Source organism: Leishmania braziliensis, chromosome 10, assembly GCF_000002845.2.
Source record: "Leishmania braziliensis MHOM/BR/75/M2904 complete genome, chromosome 10".
NCBI classification, from domain to species: Eukaryota; Euglenozoa; class Kinetoplastea; order Trypanosomatida; family Trypanosomatidae; genus Leishmania; species Leishmania braziliensis.
Window position 1 is genome coordinate 160,613 of NC_009302.2, and position 25,432 is coordinate 186,044.

Here is a 25,432-nt window from a genome sequence, read left to right on the forward strand (position 1 = left end):
CCGCTGTCCTCGTCGCTTCTGTGTCACCTTGTGGCGTGTCCACCCTCGCCCACCCCCCCCCCCCACTGCGGAGCTCGCGCGCCACGGCGAAGAGGGGAACAGGGAACGGAGCGCTGAACCAGGGGAGCGGGGTCACGCACGCCAACCAGGGCAAAGGCGCGACGGGCTCAGCTCGGATGCGGCTTCTCTCGCTTTGTTCAGCTGTGGCGGTGGTGTCTGACTCGCGTGTGTGCGTGTTTGGATGGGCCACGCGTGTCTCTCGCTGGTCGGCGACTCGTATCTGCAGCGAGGCGCCCCATCGCCCAGCTACGCCTCCTCCACTCCCCCCCCCCTTTCCTCCTGCATGTTGCTGCTATTCGGCAATACACGCGAGGAAGGGGAGGGGGCGCACAGGAGAGAAAAGCAGCCCTGCGGTTGCAAGCGCAGCAGGCCCGTGGTTGCGTCTGTGCGTGCCCCTGAACACAGGGCCCACGGTGGCATTCTTCGCCCCCTGGCGCTCGCTGAGAAGGGGAAGGAGGGGCCGAAAAGAGACATGTGTTCGCCACCGCCCGGCCCCGGCCTCTGTATCCCTCCCACCCATCCCCACCTCCGCGCCGACACACGCGCCCACACCCTTCACACCCCCGACCCTGTTGATGTTTCTTACCGCATCCCGCGCGCCGTGTGTGTGGCGATCCACGCTGCGTTTCCTTCTAGCGCACCCCCTTATCTCCGCTCTTCGCCGCCGCCTCTCTCTCTCTCGTGTTGCGGTGCTCTCCTTGTGACTCAACCATGTCTCTCCGCTGTCACGTGCGCTTCTCACGTCCCAACAAAGCGAGCCAATGCTTGGCGAGGCACGTAAACGCGGACTTGCGCCTCTGAAGGCTGGGAGTACGCTGGATGCGGCAATGGAGATCTTTGGCAGCTAGCCCTCCGCCTCTTGCTTTTTCCTTCGTTATGCTGCGACTCTCTCATTCACACGAATTGCTCCTTGCGTGCCTCAGGCTGAGCCTTTGGGGGTTCGCATGTGTGGGTGTGGGTGAGCGAGCACTAAATAGGCAAGCGTCACCCTACCGGGTAGTGTTGTTTCAAGTACATGTTTTTTTTTTTATTTTTTTTTTCCTGTTGAAATCGATCGCCCAGCGTCTCCTGCCAGCGTTCGCGTCTTCAGCGCCACCGCGGTGCCTCTCAGCGCCACTGGCTGCGACTCTCTCTCTCTCGATGATGCTCCAGCAGATCGTTGGTCAACGCTCTCGTCTTGGTGCCCTGTGTGCCCGCGTATGTGTGTGTGTGTGTGTGTGTGTGTGTGTGTCATCCTCGCAAACGCATCCCCAATCGCACCGTGGCGTGTGGCCTGTGGTACGATTGGGGTGAAACAGGGAGAACGTAAGCAACGGATGCTTTACAGCTGCCGTGGAGACGCCTTCGTCGGAAAGGGCGGGTGGTGGTGGTGGCAGTGGTCACAGTAAAGGCGGCAGTTGACCCGTGGCACGATGCCCTCCTCCCCCCCTGTCGCAACCGTAAGTGGCGAAGGTTGCTGAGAGAGGTGTGACTCTCATGCTGCTCACCATCGCCGCCGGAGTGTGGAGGCCTGGTGCCGGTGCCTGTAACACGACTGCCCTAGCCTCCTGCGGGGTCCTCTAGAGAGGCGGTAAAGGCAGAAAACTACAACGCCCTGCCCGCCACCCAAGTCGCCCTTTTCTTCTTCCCCTCCGCCGCTTCGCAGCACAACAAAGGCGTCAGGCACATCGCGTCCCACCGGGGTGACGGAAGGCCCATTTGGCAGTGCGTCTTTTTCTTTGGGGGGTGGATGAGCTGTGCTGCCAATGCCGAACCACCTCGGGCGATGCGGGAGTCAAGGGCCCACGGCGTAGCGAAGCCAGAACGACGCCTCGCCGCTGGTGTCGGCGGTGAGGTCGTGCATGGCGCCACGTGGAAGCGGCTCGCGGCAGTGAGCACGCTTGTGCCAGCGTGACTCGAACGCATCCCACCCGGCCCTTGCTGCCTGCTGGCGTGGGGCACCAGAGCCGCCCCGAGGGGTGCACCACGTGGCCGTGGCGACCAGCATGCCGGGCACGGCGGCGAGGCGAGGGTGGGTCAAGCTCGGGCCAGGGGCCGTGCTCAGGCGGCTGGGTCTGCGCATTGCCGTAACGCGTGTCTGCGGCTGCTGTGCACCACGCGCTGGGCCTGTGTGAGGGGCAGGCCGGGGTGGAGGGTGGAGGGGGGGGGTGGCAGCGGATGGTCGCGTGGAACTAAAAAAAAAAGGAATTTTATGCGGCGGAGGATGCCGGAATGTCCCCCTTCCTCATCTCGCCTCCCTCTCGCTCTCCCTGCCATCACTCAGGAAAGTGCCTCGCTCATCACTCACTCTCCACTTTTACTCTGCTCCTCCTCATCTGTCGTACTCCCAACGCCAACGGACCTCGACCTTGACTGACTGCTCTCGCATGTGTCCCAGCGTTACCGCGTGACACTCTAGCCGCCACACACGCACACACACACACATACACACACTGGCACAGTCTCTAACCACCCGAGCTCCCCTTTTCTGCCTCACCGGCCTCATCCACCGAACACATAGCCGTCAGATTTTTTGAGAACCTCAGATTGTCTTTCTCCCTTGCGTAGTTTCGTATGTGCTCCTCCCGTGGCAGCGTCCTCTTCACCCGCCATACCCTACTCAGCTGCCCGCCTAGTCACTCTCTTGCCGTCGCCCTGTCGTCGTCGTCTCTCTAGCACTACCCCCCCCCCCCACACACCCACAACCACATCCTCCACAACCACCCCACTTTCATCATATTCGCCCACACCCCCTGTTCGGCGCCGCTTTCCCAACACCTGACAGACATGCTCCGCACAGATCCAGCTGAGAGCCGCAAGAGCCATGTCACGCCTGACACCGAGGCCGCAGCAGCTGCGGTGCCGGTGGCGGCTGTCACGGAAAACAGCGGCAAGTACATCCACCCCGAGGCGGCGTCCCTGTTCGCCACGTGCTCGTGGCTGCGACGGGTGCCGATCTTTGGTGAGGCTGTCGAGGGCTACGGACCAAAGGTCATCGTCGCGCTCGGCGGGTGCTACTTCATGTGCAAGGGCATCGCAGATCAGATTCTGTATAGCCAGACGTACGCCATGATGATTGATCGCTACGGCATCGACGTTGCCCGCTATCAGCGCCTTTCTTCGATTTCGATGATGGGCTGGTCCATCAAGGCCCTCACCGCGATGCTCTGCGACGGCTTCGCCTTCCTCGGCTACACGAAGCGCTGGTACATGTTCGTGTCCTGCGTCGCCGGCGGTGCCTTCGCGCTGATCTACGGCCTCCTTCCGGCAAAAGAGTCGTCGGCGAACATCGCGTGTGCGTTTATCTTCCTGTCGAGCTGGGGCAAGGCCAACGTGGACATCCTGTCCCAGGGCCACTACAGCCGCCTGATGCGCCAGAACCCGCAGCCCGGCCCGGCGCTGGTGAGCTGGATTTGGTTCTGGATCATGGCCGGGTCTCTTATCGGGACCATCATGAACGGCCCGCTGGCGGATGCCGGCAAGCCACAGATCAGCATCTTCGTGTCCGCCGCCCTGCAGATGGCCACCTGTGTGTTCTACGTGTTCAACTGGTACGGGGAGAAGAAGAACCGCGTGCTGCGCTCCGAGGACGCGCTGTACCTTCTGGAGGAGACGCGCCGGGAGCGTGCGCGCCTGGGCCTCGAGTCGGGGACCGACGGCCAGGCGGGTGCGGCCGCGAAGGGGAAGAGGAGCCCGCAGCACTCGGATGAGGACGTGGACGCTGCCGTGCCGGGCGGCCTCCACGACAGCCGCGCGCTCGTGCAGGACGACTACTACGACGATGACAGCGAAGCGGTGGCCGACGGCGAGGTGTACTACGGCAAGCCGCCGGTGCCGTGCCTGCTCGGGCTGTTCGAGGTAAACACCGAGGTGATCTCCAAGAACTGGAAGATTTTCGTGTACAGCGTCGTCATGACGTGCGCCGTCATTGCGATGCTGTGCGCCAACATCCTGGCCGACACGCTGGGCCTGCTGATGGCGTGCGTCGTCGTGTCGACCATCTGCTGCGCCACGTCCTTCTGGGCCCTGCCACTGGTGATTGCCAAGGCGAACGTCTTCGGCTACCTCGACAAGGCCGTCACCATCCGCGTGAGCAGCCCTATAAACGCCTTCTACCTGAACAGCTACAACTGCCCTGGCAACCTGCCCAACTTCAGCTACAGCTTCTACAACACCGTGGCCGGTGTCATCACCAGTGTCGTGGGCATGATTACCGTCGCGTTGTTTAACTTCCTGTTCGCGAAGCACAGCTACCGCCTGACCTTCATTGTGACGACCATCATGCAGGTTCTCGCTGGCGTATTCGACATCATCATGGTGAAGCGCTGGAACCTGTACATCGGCATCCCGGACCACGCCATGTACCTGTGGGGTGACGCTGTCGTGGGTGAGCTCGTGTACATGCTTGGCTTTATGCCGCAAATTGTGCTGCTGTCGCGCCTGTGCCCTCGCGGCTCGGAGAGCGTCGTGTACGCCCTGATGGCCGGCTTTGCTCGCCTCGGCAGGACAACCTCTGCATCCCTCGGCGCCATCCTCATGGAGTACGCTCTGCCTGTATTCAAGATGCAGGATGACGGCTCCAGGTGCAACTTTGACAACCTGCCGCTGCTGCTGTTCGTGTGCAACATGTGCACGCCGTTGCTGGCGATTCCGCTGAGCATGGCACTGCTCCCGAGGGCGCGCATCTGCGATGACATCGATGTGGACGGCAGGGTTGTGCGCCAGACTGTGGATAGGCAGGCGGCAGCTGCAGGGCTGTGGAACTCTGACTCGGAAAAGGTGGCGGCGGCCGAGTCGTCCCGCGAGGGGAAGAGGGGCGATGGCGGGGCGGGGCACACGGAGGAAGAACAGAGCGTACACGTGCGCACGCCAGGGAAGTAGCGCGGGCCACGGCGCGCTTGGCGCAAGCGGTTGGCCCCCTTCTTCACTGGCTGTTTCCCTACGCCATGGATTGACGCTGAGCGATGCTGGCCGTGGTGAGTGCAGCCTCTCCCCTTCGTTGTGAGCTGGGACAGCATGCTTCGGTGGGGCGCTGCGGGAGCCGGTGCGGGCCGGGTAGTGCGGCTGTGAGTCAGCGGTGTCGCGCACGACAGACGCGACAGGGGAGGGCCTCCCCTATCTTTCTTTACTCGCTGCTGATCTTTTCCCGTGTGCAATGGATGCCGGTGCGCCTCTGCCTCTGCCTCTGCCTCCCGGCCCTTCGCCAGCTTCTCGCCCTCGCCGGCTTTGCTGCGTCGCGTGCCTCACGGCCCAGTAGAGTGGGAGGAGTTATTTTGGCGCTGCCGCCTGTGCGCCCTCTCCCACCTTCCCCCTCCCGCACTTCTTTCCCTGCCCCGGACTCCCCCCCCCCCTCCTCCCACGCCGTGTGCCTCTCCTCGTCAACGCCTCCCTGCGCGCGCTCCGCACGAGGGATACGCGGCCGGCGTGTCGGCTTGCTTTCGTCGCTTCTTGTGTCCCCCTTGTGGCGTGTCCACCCTCGCCCACCCCCCCCCCCCCACTGCGGAGCTCGCGCGCCACGGCGAAGAGGGGAACAGGGAACGGAGCGCTGAACCAGGGGAGCGGGGTCACGCACGCCAACCAGGGCAAAGGCGCGACGGGCTCAGCTCGGATGCGGCTTCTCTCGCTTTGTTCAGCTGTGGCGGTGGTGTCTGACTCGCGTGTGTGCGTGTTTGGATGGGCCACGCGTGTCTCTCGCTGGTTGGTGACTCGTATCTGCAGCGAGGCGCCCCATCGCCCAGCTACGCCTCCTCCACTCCCCCCCCCCCCTTTCCTCCTGCATGTTGCTGCTATTCGGCGATACACGCGAGGAAGGGGAGGGGGCGCACAGGAGAGAAAAGCAGCCCTGCGGTTGCAAGCGCAGCAGGCCCGTGGTTGCGTCTGTGCGTGCCCCTGAACACAGGGCCCACGGTGGCATTCTTCGCCCCCTGGCGCTCGCTGAGAAGGGGAAGGAGGGGCCGAAAAGAGACATGTGTTCGCCACCGCCCGGCCCCGGCCTCTGTATCCCTCCCACCCATCCCCACCTCCGCGCCGACACACGCGCCCACACCCTTCACACCCCCGACCCTGTTGATGTTTCTTACCGCATCCCGCGCGCCGTGTGTGTGGCGATCCACGCTGCGTTTCCTTCTAGCGCACCCCCTTATCTCCGCTCTTCGCCGCCTCTCTCTCTCTCGTGTTGCGGTGCTCTCCTTGTGACTCAACCATGTCTCTCCGCTGTTTTCTTCTTGCTGATCTCTTCTGCACGTCTCCTCGTTTCCCGCGCTCGGCGTGTTTGCGACGAGGTTGCATCCGCGATGTTGTCCTCGCACGCGCGCTTTTTTGCTTTTTTGGGGGGGAGTGTTGCTTCTGCCTTCGCATCTGTTGGCTCCTCTGTGGTCCACGAATCAAAACAGCGGAATGGGTGCTCCTTTTTCCTGGCGCGGCCACGCCGACGACCATCTGCAGAGAGGCTACGTCTTCGCGCTGTGTGCATGGGCGCCTGGGTGCGCAGATGCAAGTCGTGTGTGCGTCTTCGCAGGCGATGTCGTGAAGAAATGCACAGGATGGGGCAGGGAGGTGGATAGAAGAGACGGCGGTGGGAAGCAGGCCATCGCGCGAAGGCATCTTCTTTCCGCTGCTGTTCTGTTCTGCTGATCCCCCTCTCCTCCACAGCCACCTCCTCTTCCTCTCGGCCGCCCCCTCCCCCCTCTTGCGAGGGTGCTTGGTGTGTGTGCGGATGTCGAGACTAGCAGGGACAAGCGCATCATGCTACACATTCTCGGGGGAAGGCGACGCACAAGCGTATGACAGCAAGGACACAAGTGTACGCTCGTGCTAGGGAGGTCGCTGCCGTTGAGCGCGTGTGTGCCGAGAAGGGAGCTGCAGTTTGGCAGCATGCCCCCTCCCTGCGGTCTTCCCGAATCCCGCGGACCCCTCTGGCGGAGACCCGGGTAGTGGTTGTCTGCACTGCATGGCCATCACGCGCACACCCAAGGCTCCCACCCCTGCCCACTGCGCATCCCCTCCTCTTCCTCCGCTGTCTCACGCATCTCTCACCCCGTAGCCATACCCGCACGTTCACTGCACAGTGGCACTCGCAGGCATTCCATTAGCTGCTCCCCCTTGCCGCTCTTTCACCCTCTCGCCCATCCCGCTTGCCTTTCTGTGTGGGTGTGGGTGTCGTGCGCTGCCCCCCCCCCCTCTCCCTCCCCAGCATTCACGCTTCCCCCTCACACACCCTAACTAACCACCGTAAGCAGCACCGATCACCGCCACCACCCCTGTCACAGGTGCCGCAGCGATGGAGCCCCCCAGCGGCGAACGCGAGCCGGGTGCCCTCAGCAAGTCCGGCAGCCCGCTCGGCCCGCACCACGACACAGCCGCAGCAGCGCAGCAGAGGCCGGCCGAGAAGGGCGGCCCCCACAGCCCGGTAAGCGAGGATGTGCACTTTGTCCACCCCGAGGCGGCCTCGCTCTTTGCCAAGTGCCGATGGATACGGCACGTCCCCATCTTTAGCGAGGCAGCCGAGGGCTACGGCCCCAAGGCGGTCGTCTCCCTCGGCATGTGCTACCTACTCTGCAAGGGCATCGCCGATCAGCTAATTTCCTACTCGCGGCAGCCCATGTTCATGTCGCGCTACGGCATCGACGGCCAGCGGTATCAGCGCCTGGCCGGCATCTCTACCATGGGCTGGTCCATCAAGGCCCTCACCGCGATGCTCTGCGACGGCTTCGCCTTCCTCGGCTACACGAAGCGCTGGTACATGTTCGTGTCCTGCGTCGCCGGCAGTGCCTTCGCGCTGATCTACGGCCTGCTGCCCGCGAAGCCCGCCTCCGCCGACACTGCCGCCGCCTTTGTGTTCCTGTGCTCGTACGGTAAGGCCAACGTGGACATCCTGTCGGAGGGCCACTACAGTCGCCTGATGCGCCAGAACCCGCAGCCCGGCCCGGCGCTGGTGAGCTGGATCTGGTGGTTTATCATGGTTGGCGCCATCATTGCGGCGGCGATTCAGGGACCCCTGTCCGACCATGGCAAGCAGCAAGTCGGCGTTTTCATCTCCGCCGCTCTACAACTTTCCACCGCCGTCTTCTTCCTGTTCAACTGGTACGGGGAGAAGAAGAACCGCGTGGAGCGGGCGGCCGATGCGGCGCTGCTCTACGCGGAGCTGCAGAAGGAGCGCGTGGCGCTTGGTCTGCTGCCGGCCCAGGACACCATGCACGTCAAGGGCGAGGAGGACGATGTGGTCGCTCTGGTCAGCGCTGCGCCGAGTGGAGCGGGCGCCAAGGGAAGGAAAAGCTCGCACCTGGAGAACTACGTGTCGGACGAGGAGTGCGTGCAGGACCTCGTGCAGCACCAGGGCGAAGCCCTCGAGGACGAGGAGCTTTCGGAGGAGTACCTGCCCTACGAAGCATCGCCGCCCGTCCCCTGCCTCTTCGGTCTCTTCGAGATGAACAAAGAGGTTATTGCGCGCAACTGGAGGATCTTCGTGTACAGCGTCGTCATGACGTGCGCGGTCGTGGCCATGACGTGCGGCTCCATTCTCGCGGACTCGCTGGGCCTGCTCATCATCTGCGTCGTCGTGTCGACCATCTGCTGCGCCACGTCCTTCTGGGCCCTGCCACTGGTGATTGCCAAGGCGAACGTCTTCGGCTACCTGCACCAGGCTGTGTACCTGCAGCTGCCCGGCGCGCTTGACAGCTTCTACTTGGCCAATGCGGAATGCTTGCCCGACGGGCCGCACTTCTCGTACACCTTCTATAACACCGTGGCGGCCGTCATTGGCAACGTCGGAGGTCTTGCTGGTGTGTCAGCCTTCAACTACATCTTCTCCAAGCGCAGTTACCGCCTGACGTTCTGCATCACGACAGTCGTGCAGATCGTTGCCTCCCTGTTCGACATCATCATGGTGAAGCGCTGGAACGTGCACATCGGCATCCCGGACCACGCGATGTACATCTGCGGTGATGCCGTGGTGTATCAAGTGTGCTACATGCTGGCCTGGATGCCGATGATTGTGCTGCTGTCGCGCCTGTGCCCTCGCGGCTCGGAGAGCGTCGTGTACGCTCTGATGGCCGGCTTCTCTAATCTCGGCCAGTCCACCTCGTCGTCCATTGGTGCGATCATCATGGAGTACGGCTGGGGCATCACCACCACCCCCCCGTGCGACTTCAGCAACGTGCCGTGGCTTCTGCTTGTGGGTCACATCATGCTGCCGCTGCTTGTGCTGCCCCTGACGCTGCTAATCCCCAAGGCGCGCATCTGCGATGACCTCGACATCGACGGCAAGGCTATCAAGAGCGCTGTCAGCCACAAAGTTGCCGTGGACGCGGCGCAAGATGAAGACGACCTTGGCGAGAGCATCCTGCCGATGGAAACTATTGGCGTCGCTGCGAAAGAGCCGCATGCAGAGAGGGCGCGCGAGTGAGGCCGTGGGCGCGCCGGCGAGTAGCAAAGGAAGGCCGGAGCAGTTCGCGGTGTGTGGTGTGTGTGGGGCGGTGCGTGGACAGCTGGCGGCGTGTCATCGCGCTTTATTCTGTGCGTGTGTGAATCCTCCAGATCGAGATTTTGCACATCCCCACCTTCCATATCTGTGAAAGCGTAGTGCATCAACGCGCTGAGCAGCTCTGTGCTCCTCTTTTCTGGTGCCCGCTTGCTCCTGTCACGCCGCCCCTTCCTCTGATCTGGCTTGTGTTGCAGCCCACCGCACTCACTGCCTCCCTCTTACCACCTACGGATGCCCGTTGCCGCTGCTTCTCTTCTCTCATGTCCTGCTTATCCCCTGCGGACCCAATGCAAGTGATGGGCGTGACTGTGCGCGAAGCACAAGTCGGGATGCTGGGGTAAGTGAGGTACGGGTGTGAAGCCCACTGAGAGCCGACGTCGTGTTGTGCACGCGAGTGCGAGAGGCGCGGCTTCTGCCGCCCTGCACTGGGATGGATGTGTGTGTGTGTGTGTGTGTGTGTGTGTGTGCGTTGTGGAGTGGTTGAAGGGAGCGGGGATCGTCGCTTATGTGCGTGCTCCTGTGTGGGTCTTCCCCCTCCTCCAGCAAGACCCGCTGTCTACCTTCCCCCCCCCTTCAAGGCGCTTCTCACCTCTGCCCTCCTCCCGTAAGAGCCGCTGTGGAGGCATGGTGGGGTTGGCGCGTGTTTTTTTTTGAATTGGGTGATTTCGTTCCGTTTCAGCTTTTTGTGTGTGGGGGGGGATCCCCCTGCCCTCTCTTGAATGATCCGCAGTTGCCCATCGCCTTTGGACGGAAAGAGCATGTGCGCGTGCCTGCGTACTCGTCCTCGACGCGGCGCCCCCTCTCACGCGCGCGAAGCTGTCTGTCCTGTGAGGCGTCGAGCCCCACGAGCATATGTGGGTATAGGCGCGTGCCCCGTCCTGGGTAAGAGCGCGAACGGGACGGGGCAATGCCGCTCACATATCTTTGCTTTCGATATTTTCGCTTTCTCTGCATGCGTCTGCGCCCTCAGTGATGGCGAAGACACCCTGACGCGCGGCACCCCCGGGGGTCCAGCGCACCCTCCCCCTCCCCGCCTGCCAATGCCGAACCACCTTGGGCGGTGCGGGAGTCAAGGGCCCACGGCGTAGCGAAGCCAGAACGACGCCTCGCCGCTGGTGTCGGCGGTGAGGTCGTGCATGGCGCCACGTGGAAGCGGCTCGCGGCAGTGAGCACGCTTGTGCCAGCGTGACTCGAACGCATCCCACCCGGCCCTTGCTGCCTGCTGGCGTGGGGCACCAGAGCCGCCCCGAGGGGTGCACCACGTGGCCGTGGCGACCAGCATGCCGGGCACGGCGGCGAGGCGAGGGTGGGTCAAGCTCGGGTCAGGGGCCGTGCTCAGGCGGCTGGGTCTGCGCATTGCCGTAACGCGTGTCTGCGGCTGCTGTGCACCACGCGCTGGGCCTGTGTGAGGGGCAGGCCGGGGTGGAGGGTGGAGGGGGGGTGGCAGCGGATGGTCGCGTGGAAGATGAAGTCTGTGCCTGCCACAACCTCACGACTTGTTTTTCGCTGTGCCTGGGTGAAGTCTGTCTCTCTCTCTCTACGCCTCTCCCTTGAAGAGCACATTCTTGCCTTTCTCATTTTCCTGCCGCGGGGCAACGGGCTCACAAAGGGGGCTCTGTTGTTGTTGTCGATGCCAGGGCCAGAAATGTCCACTGTGGTGCTTAAGTTTGTTGATGACCCCCACCGCGTCGTGGACGTGGCCGTCGAGGGCCTCTGTGAGATGAACAACGGAGTGAAAAGGATCGAAGACACAAATGTTGTCGTCGCCTCCAGCATAGATCTAACTAAGGTGCTGCTGTTGAGCGGCGGCGGCGCCGGCCACGAACCAGCCCACGCTGGGTTCGTAGCCAAAGGCTGGCTGAGCGCGGCGGTGTGCGGGAGCGTCTTCGCCTCCCCACCCACGTCACACGTGAGCTCCGGCATCGAGTACCTCGCCAACCTTCAGGGACCGAATGGCCCCGGTATCCTTGTCATTATTAAGAATTACGCTGGGGATATTCTTAACTTTGAGTACGCCGTCCGTCAGGCCCGCGCACAGGGCATTCAAGTGGAGACTGTGTTAGCGGCCGATGATGCAGCGTTCGGCACGGAAGATGTGAAGAAGCGCCGCGGTGTTGCCGGATGTTGTCTCCTCTACAAGATCCTCGGCGCTGCTGCTGCGCGTGGTTTGTCGCTGACGCAGCTGAAGGCGCTTGCCGATCGTGTATCACGCAACATGCGATCCATCGGCGCCTCCCTCTCGTCCTGCTCGCTGCCGGGTAACCCAGCCTCGTCGGTGGTGCCGTACGGAACGGTTGAGGTGGGCCTGGGCATTCATGGTGAGAAGGGCCTCCTCCAGATCCCCTTCCAAGGAGCAGCGCCCCTCACGCATTTCCTCATTGGAATTTTGATGGGCAAGGAAGAGGTAGCTGTTCCGGGCAAAGTCACTGCCATCCGCGCCGGTGCCAAGGCTCTCTTGCTGGTGAACAACCTGGGTGGCACGACGGACCTGGAGATGTCCACCCTTGCACACCACGCCTTGCGCGAGCTCGCCGGTGAGCACCTCACGGTGGTTGGAGTCCACAGCGGACGCCACATGACATCGCTGGACATGCACGGCTTCTCGTTGACGCTGCTCATCGTTGAGGATGAAGACGACCTTCAGTACATGCTCAACACGAACGCCCTGCAGAAGCCGCTCATGAACTTCCACGCGCCGCAGTGGAGCTGTGCAACGGCTCCGGGGCCGCTGACAGCACTGCAGCTGGCCCGACGAGAGGCAGAGGCGGCGAGGCGGGCAGCAGCCACACCAACCAGCAGCCCTCTCTACGTCGCAACACTGCGCGTCTTTGAGAAACTCTTTGGTACCGAAGCCTACTTTAACGGGCTGGACGCCGAGGTGGGCGACGGCGACCTTGGCAGCGGTGTGCACCGCTCGGCGGTGGCAGTGCTGGAACTGCTGCCATATCTGCCGTGGGAAGCCGACGTGCGGCGCACCTTCACGCTCATGTCGAAGGCCGTCGCCGATACCTTCGCCGGCACCTCCGGCCCACTCTACGGTGCGCTGCTCCTAGGCGGCGGCGAAGGCGCGGCGCAGGCGCTGAGAGGCGGCAGTGCTGTGGATGCGGTGCGTGCGGGGATTGCGCAGGGCAGCCACAGTGTTCAGGAGCTCGGCGGCGCGCGTCAGGGTGACCGTACCATGGTGGATGTTCTGGAGGGCATGCGCACGTGCCCGACCGTTGCAACGGCAGCGACGATGCCGGAACTTCTTAAGGCATGCTACGAGGCGGCGCGCGCGGCCGCGGACGCGACGATGATGCTTCCCGCCAAGTTCGGTCGAAGCCGCTACATGGAGGGCAAGGAAATCGGCAAGAAGGACCCTGGCGCGGAGCTCGTGGTGGCCTGGGTCGAGGCGCTGGCCTTCGAGAGCAGCTGATCTGGAAGTCTGCCAGTATGTAAGGCACAGTTCTTGGGCTGCTGGCGATCTTCCCTCTTGTCTCCAACTCGACGCGCTGTATGAATGGCGATGTTTTGTTTTTACCTGGTGGTGCTCATGTGACCTCTACCAGGGCGTCGATCTTGTGCCACCACCTCTCCCTTCTCTCTCTCCTCCACCATCGTTCCCTCGCCTGCGCCTTTCTCGTTTGATGACCTAGCGGCTTGCTTCACACTACCAGCGCTGGTCTTGCCGGGCCCATGAGGTGGTGGTAAACATTCACGTATGCTTCTCTCACTCTACCGCCCTTGATGTGTGTCTGCGCCTTCTCTCCCTCTCTCTCTCTCTGTTGCGCATTTCCTCTGCTGCTGCACAGCATACAGTCCCCGTTCCTCTGACGTTCTTTCGCTTTGGTGGGTTGCTGCGGTTGCTTCTCTTGTTTTCCTGCGTCCCCGGTGCGGGAGTTACGTGTTCACCGTGGGTGCAAGTGTGAGCATCTGCCGGCGCGTACCCCCTCTCTTCTCCTCTGCTCTTGTTGTAGCGGGCGTGCGTGCCGATGTTGCTGTCAAGGTGCTGATGCCGTTGTCTTCTCTGCCTCCCTCACTAGTTTCCCCTCTCCCCTTCGCACTTCAACCATCGATGTGTGTGTGGGGGGGGGGGTGCTTTCATGTTCTATTGTCCCTTTAGAGTCAGAAGAGGAAAGGGGCCATCCCTCGTTCCCGCTCACACTTGTCCTCTGCTGATGTGAATCTCTGACATGACCCTTTCGCTCCACTCCCCCACCCCACCCCACACACGCACACACACACACACACACTCTCTGTTTGGCTGGCCCTGTGCAACCCAACACCACGCGCGCACGAACGGACAAAGAAGTGAATCCGAGGAGGGCATTAGTGAAAAGTTAGCAAAATAGAAAATGTACGCTCGCTTCCGAATTCGCTGTCGGTCTGTCAATCGTCTCTCTCTCTCGCACGCGCACGCGCACCTCGATGCTCTTTTGTGGGTGGATTTGTCTGCCTCCGCAGTCTCGGCAGCGGCACTCCCTCGTCTCTTCACCGCTCGTGTCGTCTCTGTGACTCTCTGAGCGAGAATGAGGCTTCTCCTTTCTCCTCTTCTGTGTGGCGTTGGTGCAGTTTTGCGTTCACTCGAGACTATCCCACTAACTCATCGCTGCGGGGCGTCGTTTGGGGGGAAAGTCTACGTGGGAAAGTAGGGAGAGTGGTGAGGAGTACGGCGCTTTCGGAAAAGGAGTGGAGGTCAGCGTGTAGGAGGAAGCTGGCGAGTGGAGAGGGGTGACTGCATGTAACCGGCAAGCACGGAGCGAGGGAGAAGCGGGGCGGGGAAAACGACCGCCTCTTAGAGGATGTGTGTGGCCCCACAACCATCAAAGCGAAGTTGTTGTTCCTTGAGTAGAGCGATGTGCACATATTGGGGCGGGCGGGCGGGGAGGGGGCGTCTCCCACCTCCCAGCCCCCCCCCCCTCTCCTCCGAGTCAACGGTGTGACTGCTCACATGTTTATCATACAACGGACTTCACAATCGAAAATGACCCCGCTTACCCCCAAAGAAGATAAAAAGGAAAGCGCGATAAGCGCCCTCCTCGACATCCTGATGTTCCTCAAGAGAGGCGGTGGGGTACGTTGCAGAGGAGTCGCTGTACGCCACTCCCCCTTCCACAACGGATTGCCCTGTCTGTGGTTGTTCTCTCTCCCGCTCCCCCGGGGAGCGACGCATCATGTGGGACACTTGCTCTGAGCTGCTGCTGAGCAAACATTCTTTTTTTGGGGGGGGGAGCTACCTATTCCTGCTTCGTCGAAGGACAACGCGCATCGAGGATTCCCCCTCCTCCTCCGCGTTCGCTCTCCGGCAGCTCGTCCTACTTCTCCCTGTTTTCCCCAATCCAGCGCGTTTTAGTCGACGATGTGTCGCACATACACACACGCACACGGAGACTGATAGAAGTGCCTGGGAGCACACAAAAAAATCTCCCCCATAAATGGATGCATCGCTTTTCTCCCCGCACAACCTTCTCCGCCTCAGGTGCAGCCACACATCGCTTGGGTGTCGCCATGAGTCGTGCCTGCACTCCGGCTCTCGGGCTCGGCGAGGACACCCAAGTAGTGCCCGATAAGAAAGCGAATAGAGGCGATTCTGGGCCTCACAATGTCGTGCTGTCGCCGCCACTTGAGCCAGCGGATGAAGAACACGAGCACGCATCTCCATCGTCAGTGGTGTTGCTCTCCTGCAGCAGCGACGACACAGAGGTCATCTGCTGTACTCAGCTCAAAGGTGCAGCAGCTCCCATACCGTCGCCACTGCAGCTGCCCTTGACGCAAGCACGACTACTGGCGCTGCAGCCATCGCCATCGGACCGCAATCTCGCCGCACTGGCACCTACGAATCCCACGGCGACTTTCAACGACGGACAACAAACTGGCACGATGGTGGCGGGTGTCACCCATCCCGGTAACGACACAATTTACGCCAAGAAAGCGCACCGGGAGCGGGTGATGTCGTGGTTAGCAGGCACATCTGCAAGCCCCAACCATCCACTAGGCACTGCTGACGATGAAACCACCGACGGTGCGCCTTGCAGCTCGGGAGTACAAGACGGGCCACACACACCTCCCCCTCCCCATTCAGTGACCTCATCCGCACTTGCTCTGTATGACACCTCTACGCAGCCCCTCTTACTCCCTTCTTCCGGTTCCGCCTGCACGGGCTTCTGCTCTCCGCCAGGTGCTGAGTCATCTCTACAGTTAGGTGGGGTGCCGTCGGGGTGCGTGCTCGACGCCAAAACGCCGGTACGCTGCTCCGCCACCGAGAGGGCTGAAGACAGCGACGACAACACTTCACCAGCGACACGGAGCGCGCCTCTGCGACAGGCAAGAGTGCCAGAGAGAGACAGCGATTACCGCGACGCGTGCTGCACGCCACCACACCCGTGGCGTCCGTCGGTGCTACATGCACACAGCGTGCAGGAAGTACCGGTAGCCGCGTCAGACAGGTCAGCAGTTTCTATGGATCGAGGCTCGCCGAGGCGCACACCGCCGCCACTGCCCGCAATGCTGTTACCTTTCATGACCTCTCCGCTACCACGGCGGCCGTCCGTTGAACTGGGGCCGGCGAAGGAGCGCTCCACCCACTCTCCAGCTCTGTCAGCAGCCTTACGCGATGCGAAAAATCGAGAAACACGGCAGGAGTCGTCGGTGCCGCTCTCCATGCAGGCAGCCGTCGCGACCGCCTCAGTGTCACGCGCCACAAGCAGCCACGGCAACAGTGAAAACGAGATTACGCTGCGGGTGTGCACGCTCTCCGGCCTCACGCTGCGTGTAACAGTGGACCAGCGTTTAAGTGCTGCTGTGCTGGCGCAGCGCGTGGCTCAGTACTTGCAATTGCGAGGAGCACAGGTGCAGCTCAAGTACACGCGGACTGGCGATGTGTTCGACGCAGCGTCGACTACCGCCAAGGGAATCGAGACATCGACGGCTAAGACGAATACACGACTCTGTGACCTTCCGGGACTTCAGCCCTCTGATGTCTTTGTAGTTCTCCTCCGCGCACAGCGGGGTGAGCCATCATCATCTTCGCCCTTGCCGTCTCGTCTATCGGCAGCCGGGGGACAAGCGGATCGCACCCCCTCTTCCAGGGCCTCTTCGGCGTCGTCTGTAGTGCGTCTGTCTCGCCGCCCTGCCACTGCCGCGAAACGGCCGCATCAAAGCACGCTGGCACCGTCGCAGCCAGCCCTCACCATCGTAGAGTCACCACCTCCTCTGGCCAGAGCGCACAAAACGAGCGGCATACGTACAGACGCTTCGGCGCCGTCACTGAAATCTGAGCCGCCGCCCTTATCTAATAGGCTCAGTTCCGACACCCGCTGTCCACCGCTCACCACCCCCTCACCTGTCGGTGCAGTCCCTGTCGTGCACCCGAGAGAAGGAAGGCACAGGTGTCTTGGCACAGAGACGCGCTTGTCGCTGACGCCGGCAGTTGCTCCTGCGGCAGGTGGGGCGTCTGCCAGCCAGGCGGCTGCCCCGACAGCTGCTAGTGGATATGCAACGAGTACCCGAAAGAGAGAAAGAGCGGGACGCCTGTCAGCCAGCTCGTATTGCCATCCCCCCTTGACTCGATCTCAAACACACCACCTGTAGCGCAGCGCCTTTTTCCTGAGCTAAGGAGCGGTGGCCGCCCAGGATGCCACTCTTGCGGTGGTGATGGGGCGGGAGAGGGGGAGGGGGGTAGTCTTGCCCTCTTTTCCCCGTTTGTACTTTGTGCTGCCCGGGTGGGCAAGGGGGGAGGCATCCATGAAAGATGCGCTGTGCTCCTGCGCCACCCGTCACTTTGCTTGCTAGTTTTCGCTCCGTCTCCATCCCGCGTGCGCGCTGCTGCCTGTCGCACCTCTTATTTTCGTTTGCGCTTGCGTTGCGTGATGGAGGGTCCCACTCAACTTCTTTCTCGCCCGCTTGCTCTCATGCTCCCTCTCTCTCTCTTTGGGTCTCCTCGTCGCACAACGCAACGACATGCTCGCAGACGCTGAAGCAGCCAGCCGACGTACTTGAGACGGGCTATTTGTGGAACCTCTCAAGAGGCAGTGCAAGTCCCGCTCCTGTGGAGGCGCGTAGTGAGTGACTTGCCCATGGCACAGTACAGTAAGCAGCATTGCCTGTGCTTTCCTTCCCCTTCCCTCAATTCGCCCCACTCCCCTTACCCCCTCTACAGGCTTTTCTACTCTCTTCAGACTTCAACAGCGCCAGATGCAGTGACGCTGCGCGTATCGCAGGTTTCACCCCCTTCCCCTAGCCTGCCTGTCTCTGTATCACCGACTCCTACGCATCAGCGCACAAGCGCACCCAGCACACCGCACACATGTGCGCCATACACTGAAGACCATCGATACCGGTGTCACTCCAGCAATTCACTTCGTTGTTCTTTTTCTTTTCCTTTGGGGTTTCTTGTGCGCAGCCAACAACCATAGCCCAACCCTACACAGCCAATCCGCGCGCGGGTTGGCAACCTCATCGCCTCTGCCTCATCCACTCGCGGTAGAACAGGAATGCCACTTCCACACGGAGGTGGTCTTGCTGCTGTGCTGGTGATCAGCGTCGGCACCATTCTTTTCTTCGGCGGCAGCTTCCTGTATGAATGGTACACGCAGCGGAGCGAGGAGCAGGCTAAAGAGGCTGAAACGGGCTACTACCGCCTGCCACCACCCAAGGACTGCTCAAGAGTGTGTGCAAGGGCGATCGAGGAGGATCGGCTCGAGCAAAGCCTGGAGGGGGAATCCAGTGTCAAGCTACCGGACGCGTACAGCAACAGTCACCGCAGCCGCCGCGGGATGTGCGTGTGCTGCTTTGAGAAACGCCAGCGGTTCATGTTTGTGCTATGCCGCCACATCTGCCTCTGCGAGCCCTGCCTCATTCAGGCAGCCCGAAACTACGAAGAAACGGTGCTGTTTGGGTTGTTTGATGGCCCTGTGAAGATGCCGTGCCCCGTGTGTCGCAGGGTGGGCTACGTTGTGAAGATTTATGTGTCTTAGCAGGGCCACCCTCCCCCCTCCCTCCCTCCCCTCTCTCTATGCGTGTGTGTGTGTGTGTGTAAGGAGATGCGTTGTGAAAGGGAAGTGGAGTGTACACCGTGTGTCGGCGGCAGGAGCTATTTCGGTAAAGAGGGAAGGGGAGTTGAAGTGTCGCCAGTGCTGATGCGACACTGTACGAACCCGCACACACGTGCGCCCTCCCCCTGTCTCTTTCCATTCATTCACTCACTCACTCATGCTGCTGCTGCTGCTGATGTTTTTTTTTTCCTCTGCTGCCGTGGGCGTCCTCCGCACTTTTAACACACGCGCGCCCTCCGCCTGTCTTTGCGCTATCGTTTTTCCTGCAAACGACGCGAGTGCGTCTTGCGTGTTTGGGCAGTGCGTCTTGCGTGTGTTCTCTCCTCTGTGTTTTTTTCCCCTTTGTTTGTGTTGAGTGCTGCCGGTGCAGCAGCAGCCTCTCCTCCCTCCCTCCCTCCCTCCCTCTCTCTCTCCCTCACTGCACTTCCTGTCTGGCACTCCCACCCTCCTTTTACCTCCCTCTTCCCTCCCTCCTCGCCGAGCACCGGCATTGCCCGTCCACCCACGCGCGGTGCACCCACAGCATACTGCGCCTGTCGAGGTCGATGTAACAGAGAAGAAGAGGGGCTGTGCCGAGTCTCAGTTTGTGCAGCGCTACGCGTACACATGCCGACTTCTCGCCCTTTTTTCCCGCCATGCGGCCAACCCCACACGCTGCGCCAAAGCGACTCCGACAGGCTCTCTGGTTCTTGTTTGCTGTGTATGCTGTTGTTATCCACGGAACGAGGAAGGGGAGGGAGGCAGCGTGGCAGGTCATGGACCCATGTATCGTGGAAGAGTGGCTGTGTGCTGGGGGATATACATGACATGGCCCTGACTCTTGAAAAGGGGGCCCCATATTCTACCCACCCCTCCCCCTACTACTACGTTGCCTCCGACATTTTCCTTTTGGGCTCATTGATGCTTCTCTTCGCTTCTGTTGACCACTTTCTGGTCATTGGGTTACGCATCTCAAGCACAGAGACAGTCCTTTGCCTCCCTTGTCGCTGAAACTTCTTGGGCGTCCTCAATGATGGCGAAGACACCCTGACGCGCGGCACCCCCGGGGGTCCAGCGCACCCTCCCCCTCCCCGCCTGCCAATGCCGAACCACCTCGGGCGATGCGGGAGTCAAGGGCCCACGGCGTAGCGAAGCCAGAACGACGCCTCGCCGCTGGTGTCGGCGGTGAGGTCGTGCATGGCGCCACGTGGAAGCGGTTCGCGGCAGTGAGCACGCTTGTGCCAGCGTGACTCGAACGCATCCCACCCGGCCCTTGCTGCCTGCTGGCGTGGGGCACCAGAGCCGCCCCGAGGGGTGCACCACGTGGCCGTGGCGACCAGCATGCCGGGCACGGCGGCGAGGCGAGGGTGGGTCAAGCTCGGGCCAGGGGCCGTGCTCAGGCGGCTGGGTCTGCGCATTGCCGTAACGCGTGTCTGCGGCTGCTGTGCACCACGCGCTGGGCCTGTGTGAGGGGCAGGCCGGGGTGGAGGGTGGAGGGGGGTGGCAGCGGATGGTCGCGTGGAAGAGAAGGTTTTACCCTTGGGATGTGTCTGTGTGTGGTCAGTGGTTTGAAGTGCATGTCGGCATGCGCTGTACTGTTTGGCGTTTGTATCGCTCTCTCTCTCTCTTCATGCATGGTTGTTGTCGTGCTCTCGTTGTTGTTTGTGCATCGTACATCCGGTGTGGCCTCCCCTCCCCCCTCGCGCCTTCGTGTGTGCGCCTGCGTCATCGTTGAGGGCTCTAGCTCTCCTTATCCGATGTGCTTAGCGAGCGCCTTCGTCGAGAGTGTTGAATTGAAAGTGAAGTGATGTGCGATGGAGCACGCACTCTCCTTCTTTTCCTTCTCGCTCTGCTTCCTGCTGTGTAATGCCCTCTGTCGCGACAGAAGGGAATGGAGGAAGAAGAGGCCTGCTTGAGAAGAGAGTCAATCTGTGAGGCACATGCTTGGACAGGGCCGGTGGACACCGCACATGCTTCCTGCCCCCTTCGGTCTTGTGCCCCCGGCGTTGAGCACCGCGAACGCCACGCCACGGCTGCACTTCAACGGACAGATCACTGCGACTTCACCTTATCTGCCTCCTTTTCACTTTGATGTTGCCACGTTCTCTCCCGGGGGGGGGCTGTCCTACGCGGCTGAGAGGAGCTTCGTGTCGTGCGACCCTCTGCACGTGCGCGTCGTTTATATTTGGGTTTTTTTTTTTCACGAGCGCACACCAAAACGCCCTTCTCTTTCAATCGTGCCCAATAAAAAAAAAAAAAAACACTGCAGGCGCAGTTTATACGGACACTGTCTTTTTGCTGTACATCTTCCCCCCCCCCCCCTCCCTCCCCCTCCCGCTACCTTCCACTATCCCCTTCCAACAACCGTTTACGATGCATCCACCGCGAGAAGTGGATGGCGATCAACCCCAGCGGAGGTATGGCAAGAAGAGCGACGAGGACGATCAGCGCGGAAAGAAAGGCGGTGGTAACAACATGGGCACTGCTATTGCCTTGGCCTTCGGTGCCGGCGCCTTAGTCTTTGCGGGCGCTAGCGCGCTCTACTCGTGGTGCACTCAAGACAACACTCAACAGGAAAAGAGCTACTACTGCCTCCACCCACGCGACGAGAACATTGCAGACGACACAGGAGTAGCCGCGACGTCCCGGACTTCTTTCCCCGTCGCTTCTTCTGCCGCTGACGGGGAGGAAAAAATGCCGGCAGAGGCGACGCCGCACAGTGGAGATGTACGCTCTGATGAATGCGATGTGTCGGTCTCCGGTGGGGCAGATGGCGGTCACGCCTGCGTCTGCTGCCTCGAGCGCCACCAGTCCTTCATGTTTGTGCAGTGCCGTCACATATGTCTTTGTGAGCCTTGTCTCATCAAACTCGGCCGGGCCTACGAGGACCACACCCTGCGCGATCGCTTCAACGGACCAGTGCGAATGCCGTGCCCGGTTTGTCGGCAGGTCGGCTACATTGTGAAGACATTCGCTTCGTAGTCGCTCGTGTGTGTGTGTGTGTGTGTGTGTGTTGTGCTGCGCGGTGGTCGTGCCATCCTCTCCCCCGTTTCATTTTTGCTTGTGTTGCCTCTCTTCAGGCGCTGTCACCGACACTGGGGCACCCCCACCCCTCCTCCTCCTGCGACAACGCCCTGCGCTGTCGTGGCATCCCGCGCGCACACGCATTCTCTGTGGTGTTCCCCACTTTCAGCTTGCTTTTTTGCTTTTCGTCTTCTGCGCTGGTACTCCGCGCCTTCTCCCTTTCTCGGTGGTGTTTGGTTGTCGTGCTCGTGTCTTCTCTGCTGTCGCGGATGTCGTCGCCGCTGTTCTGCCTCCCGACCTGTTCGCTCTCGCTCTCTTCTGTTCGCCTTCGCGAAGGTGTTCATGCGGTGTGGGGGTAGCAGTCGATTCCTCTAGAAGCCTCGAAAGACGTCCTGTCGTGAACGGAGTGCGTGCTGGCTCTCCTGGTGAAGGCCAGAAGGGGGGACGGGGTGGATGTGGCAGGAGAGCACAAAGATGACGACGACGAAAGGGAAAAGAAGTTCACGCCACCACCATCATCACACGATTAACGCGGATTCTCCAATCTCTCCTGCTCCTGCCTGCGGTGCTTCGATCAGGAGCCTCCGGGGGGAGGGGAGAGGGGGGTGGGTGGGGTGGGGTGGGGTGGCACGCCCGGTTGCGACACTGAAGACGGATGAGAAGTAAAAAAGAGAGAAGAACTGAAAAAGAAGGAAAAGAAGGAAACGCACGCCATGGGGGCGCATCCGAGAAGTTGCGCGCTCTCTCTCTCTCTCTCTCTACACACACATTAGGCTCCTTCTCCTCCTGTGTGTCCGCGTTGCCCCGAACAGTCCAACGCGCAGTTGCGCACCGGCATCAGCATGCCTTTCCCCTCCTCCTCCTCCTCCTCCTCCTAAAGGGCGCAGACGAACGGTGTGTGAACAACACGGGAAAGGCACAGTGCCAAGAGGCGTGCCACCTTCACTAGTCATAGTTGGTGGCACGAGAGGTCAGCATTCCTCCTCGGTACGAGAATGCGCACGTCTACGGTGTGTCCACGTCTTCCACCCCTTTCCTTTGTTCCCCTCTCCTCCACCTCCCACACACACACCGTATTGCCCTTCCTCCATCGCTCTTCCCCTCACGCGAGAAGGGCGGTAGGTACTCCACGTGCGATATTCACTCGCCCTCTGTTTGTTACTCCCTTCAGTCATTTCTGCAGAGCGAAGTGTCACCGCCACCCCTGTGGTGCGTCGGCATAGGCGTCTCAAGGAGGGCGTGGGCGCGTATGGCGTGGACGTGTGGGCCATCGCTTCCTTTGGCCCTCGCAGGTCACGGAGGATTTCCTGTCAGAGTCATTTTTGCCGGCAGCACCCAGAGGCTAGCCTTGAAGAAACGAAGAGTGCGTCGTACGTGGCATTTATTCTCAGCTACTACCCCAGTCTGTACCCCCGACCTGTCACGATCCCCATGAAACAGTTGCCATGTTGTGTGCCGTCAGGACAGCACGCCACTGTCAGCAACGGGAGTTGCAGCCGGTGCTGCACTCTGGACAGGTACTGAACTACCGCCGTCCAGAGAGCTAATGTGCCCGATTCCGTTGGTGTTTACAGCCATCCACCCTGTCGCCAGGCTCGCCACGGAGAACAGCGCGGCTAGGTACCATGCATGTGGTGTACTGGTGTGGTACCACGCGCTGTCTACGAGCACGGCAGGCGTGTCCGCCTTGCACCCCACCTGCTCTGCTCACCCGTTGTTGAGGCTCCTACCCGCGAATGGCGGACGAACAGAACGGAGTAGAGGAGACGCTGCACAAGGCATCCGGCGGCAGCAACAATCACCGAAGCGACAGCTCTCGCTCGTCGTCGACGTCCTTAATGTCTTCGCAGACAGACTCGGGGCCTGTAGGCCCACCCCCGTGGCTGTGCGTTCACAGTGAGGCTGTGCTCCCCCCGCTGGTCACGCATAGGCAAGGCCTCCACGGTCAGAACGACAGTGCTCAGAAAAGGGCAGAAGAGCGGATGCCACTCAGACATCGGCACGGCCAGCTGTCGAGAGGCCAAGCATGCGTCCCTTCCCGTTGACAGCAAAATGAGGCATTGACGACTGACGACTACAGGACATGTCCGCCGCAGCGACCATTGGTGCTGCCTACTGGATCCAAGACAGTAGTGGGGTTGCACACCTACGAGGAGGCGGCGAGAGAACTCGAAGAGATGAAGCAAGCGACCACCGAGCAGGGAAGGCGCGAGGTTGCTGCCACCCGGCCCACATCGGCGATCTGGCAGGTATCGCAGCCGCTGCGGTAGTGGCTACAGGGTTGCGTACGGCCAGTGCAGTTGCAGCGTCACCACGCGTATAGCAAATGCAAAGATTGATACATAGATGACGACCCCACTGATGCGGAAGGTGAGATGCGTGGCTTGTCGGGCGGCACAGGCACTTCCACAGTGGCGTGGCCGTCGCGCCTGTCTTGCGTGCTTCGCATTTTCGTGTCCTCGACCGCAATGCCGCGGCACCGTCGCCGGCGTGAGTTCACTGCAACACCTCAGATACCACTCTCTCCTCCCAGCAGTGCAGTATCCGTGCAGTATCGACTACACACTGTCGTGGGAGTTTGGCTCTGCGGGCTCAGCAATGACTCACCGCTTCTCTTCTGTTCAGTTCCGAACATTTTTCGAGCTCCTTGCGGCCTCGCCGCACCGGCGGCGCCACCTTCGCCGCCTTTCAGAATTCCTTCATTTCCCGCGGGTAGCCGCTATGGAGCCTCAGGCAGCAACGATGCGGTCGTGGACTCCTCGAGCTGCTTAACCTGAAGAATGGTTTGCTCCACTCCGCACCCGCTGACTCGGCCGCATCAGCGTCAGTAGGCCGTACGCACGATACGTGTGATGTAGTCGAGCAGTACAGCGAGCCTGGGCCCCTGAGCGGTCGTCGAAAAGGCGTTGCCTTGTTCCTGACGACGCGGCTGCTCGCCTCGCTTCCAGTGCCCCCCCCCCTCCTGCCTCTCCAGACGTTGGGCCTCAGTCTTTGCACCGATCTGAGTTCCTTGGAAGACACTGACACAGTGTGCTGCTGCTGCAGGACCGCTGCACTGCCTTCACCGACTGAATTTGATGGGATGCTAGCAGCTGCAGCACGTTCGAGGGATCTCAGACGTGCCATCTGGCTCATTGGAGGTACTAAACATTTCAGGCTGTGATGTGTTGCGTCACCTGCGCGCTGTGCGGTGCCTCTCGTCACGGCGGCAGCTGAGGGCGACACCGCTATATCAGCTGGCCCGCCTGGGTTGGTGGAACAACGTCGAAAACGCGGATAAACCATCGACGAGGTGGACTTGCCAATGGTGACCGAGGACGTGGCTGGCCAACATGCTTGGAGGAGCCAGACCTCTCGTACACGCAGTGACGCACACGCCCAATGGTGGACTTCGCTTTGCATCGAGCTGCTCGACCGACTACGGCGCAGCTCTCCATTTCCGTTCCTCAAGAGGAGGTGTAGGCGCGCCGGGACACAACGCGTACCACCTGACTGTAGCCGCGCCGTCGCAGCAGCAGCAGCAGCGGCCTCAGCGCCACCAAGTCGCTCGGGATGGACAAGTTGAGTGCAGTGGCTAAAGTGCTGTTGCACTGCCCGTACGCGCTGGTGTGGTTGGCCGGATGTAGAGGGCTGCAAGCACTGCGTCTTTCCTTCGCCATTGATTACAGCGGTGGTAGTGTTGAAAGAGCCAGGGTTGCTCCGGAGCACACTCAGGACCGTGGGGCTACTGCCACCACCACAGCGACGTCCGAGGTATTGACCGTGACTCCGCAGCTATTGGCATCGTCTGCCGCTCCAACGCCTCGGCTGAAGCCGTTGCCGCATCTCTCACCGCCTCAAAACTACCCCTTCCCACTGCCTGGGGGGTGTCCTCGCC

At 61.3% G+C, this 25,432-nt stretch overlaps 6 protein-coding genes across 6 annotated transcripts; all 6 read left to right on the forward strand.

Annotated features, from left to right (window-relative positions):
• Positions 1-2,826: 2,826 nt before the first annotated feature.
• LBRM_10_0400 (putative folate/biopterin transporter) lies at positions 2,827-4,920 on the forward strand (the record flags this gene model as incomplete). Its single annotated transcript, XM_001562759.1, has 1 exon — positions 2,827-4,920. The coding sequence occupies one exon, from the start codon at positions 2,827-2,829 to the stop codon at positions 4,918-4,920; it is 2,094 nt and encodes a 697-aa protein (XP_001562809.1).
• Positions 4,921-7,318: 2,398 nt separating this feature from the next.
• LBRM_10_0410 (putative folate/biopterin transporter) lies at positions 7,319-9,442 on the forward strand (the record flags this gene model as incomplete). The annotated part of the gene is made up of 1 exon (XM_001562760.1): positions 7,319-9,442. One exon carries the CDS (start codon positions 7,319-7,321, stop codon positions 9,440-9,442), a length of 2,124 nt encoding a protein of 707 aa, XP_001562810.1.
• Positions 9,443-10,970: 1,528 nt separating this feature from the next.
• Positions 10,971-12,935, forward strand: LBRM_10_0420 (dihydroxyacetone kinase 1-like protein; the record flags this gene model as incomplete). Its single annotated transcript, XM_001562761.1, has 1 exon — positions 10,971-12,935. The coding sequence occupies one exon, from the start codon at positions 10,971-10,973 to the stop codon at positions 12,933-12,935; it is 1,965 nt and encodes a 654-aa protein (XP_001562811.1).
• Positions 12,936-15,007: 2,072 nt separating this feature from the next.
• Positions 15,008-17,089, forward strand: LBRM_10_0430 (hypothetical protein; the record flags this gene model as incomplete). Its single annotated transcript, XM_001562762.1, has 1 exon — positions 15,008-17,089. The coding sequence occupies one exon, from the start codon at positions 15,008-15,010 to the stop codon at positions 17,087-17,089; it is 2,082 nt and encodes a 693-aa protein (XP_001562812.1).
• Positions 17,090-17,991: 902 nt separating this feature from the next.
• LBRM_10_0440 (hypothetical protein, unknown function) lies at positions 17,992-18,474 on the forward strand (the record flags this gene model as incomplete). The annotated part of the gene is made up of 1 exon (XM_001562763.1): positions 17,992-18,474. One exon carries the CDS (start codon positions 17,992-17,994, stop codon positions 18,472-18,474), a length of 483 nt encoding a protein of 160 aa, XP_001562813.1.
• A 2,148-nt stretch (positions 18,475-20,622) lies between these two features.
• Positions 20,623-21,513, forward strand: LBRM_10_0450 (hypothetical protein, unknown function; the record flags this gene model as incomplete). Its single annotated transcript, XM_001562764.1, has 1 exon — positions 20,623-21,513. One exon carries the CDS (start codon positions 20,623-20,625, stop codon positions 21,511-21,513), a length of 891 nt encoding a protein of 296 aa, XP_001562814.1.
• Between the last annotated feature and the right edge of the window lie 3,919 nt (positions 21,514-25,432).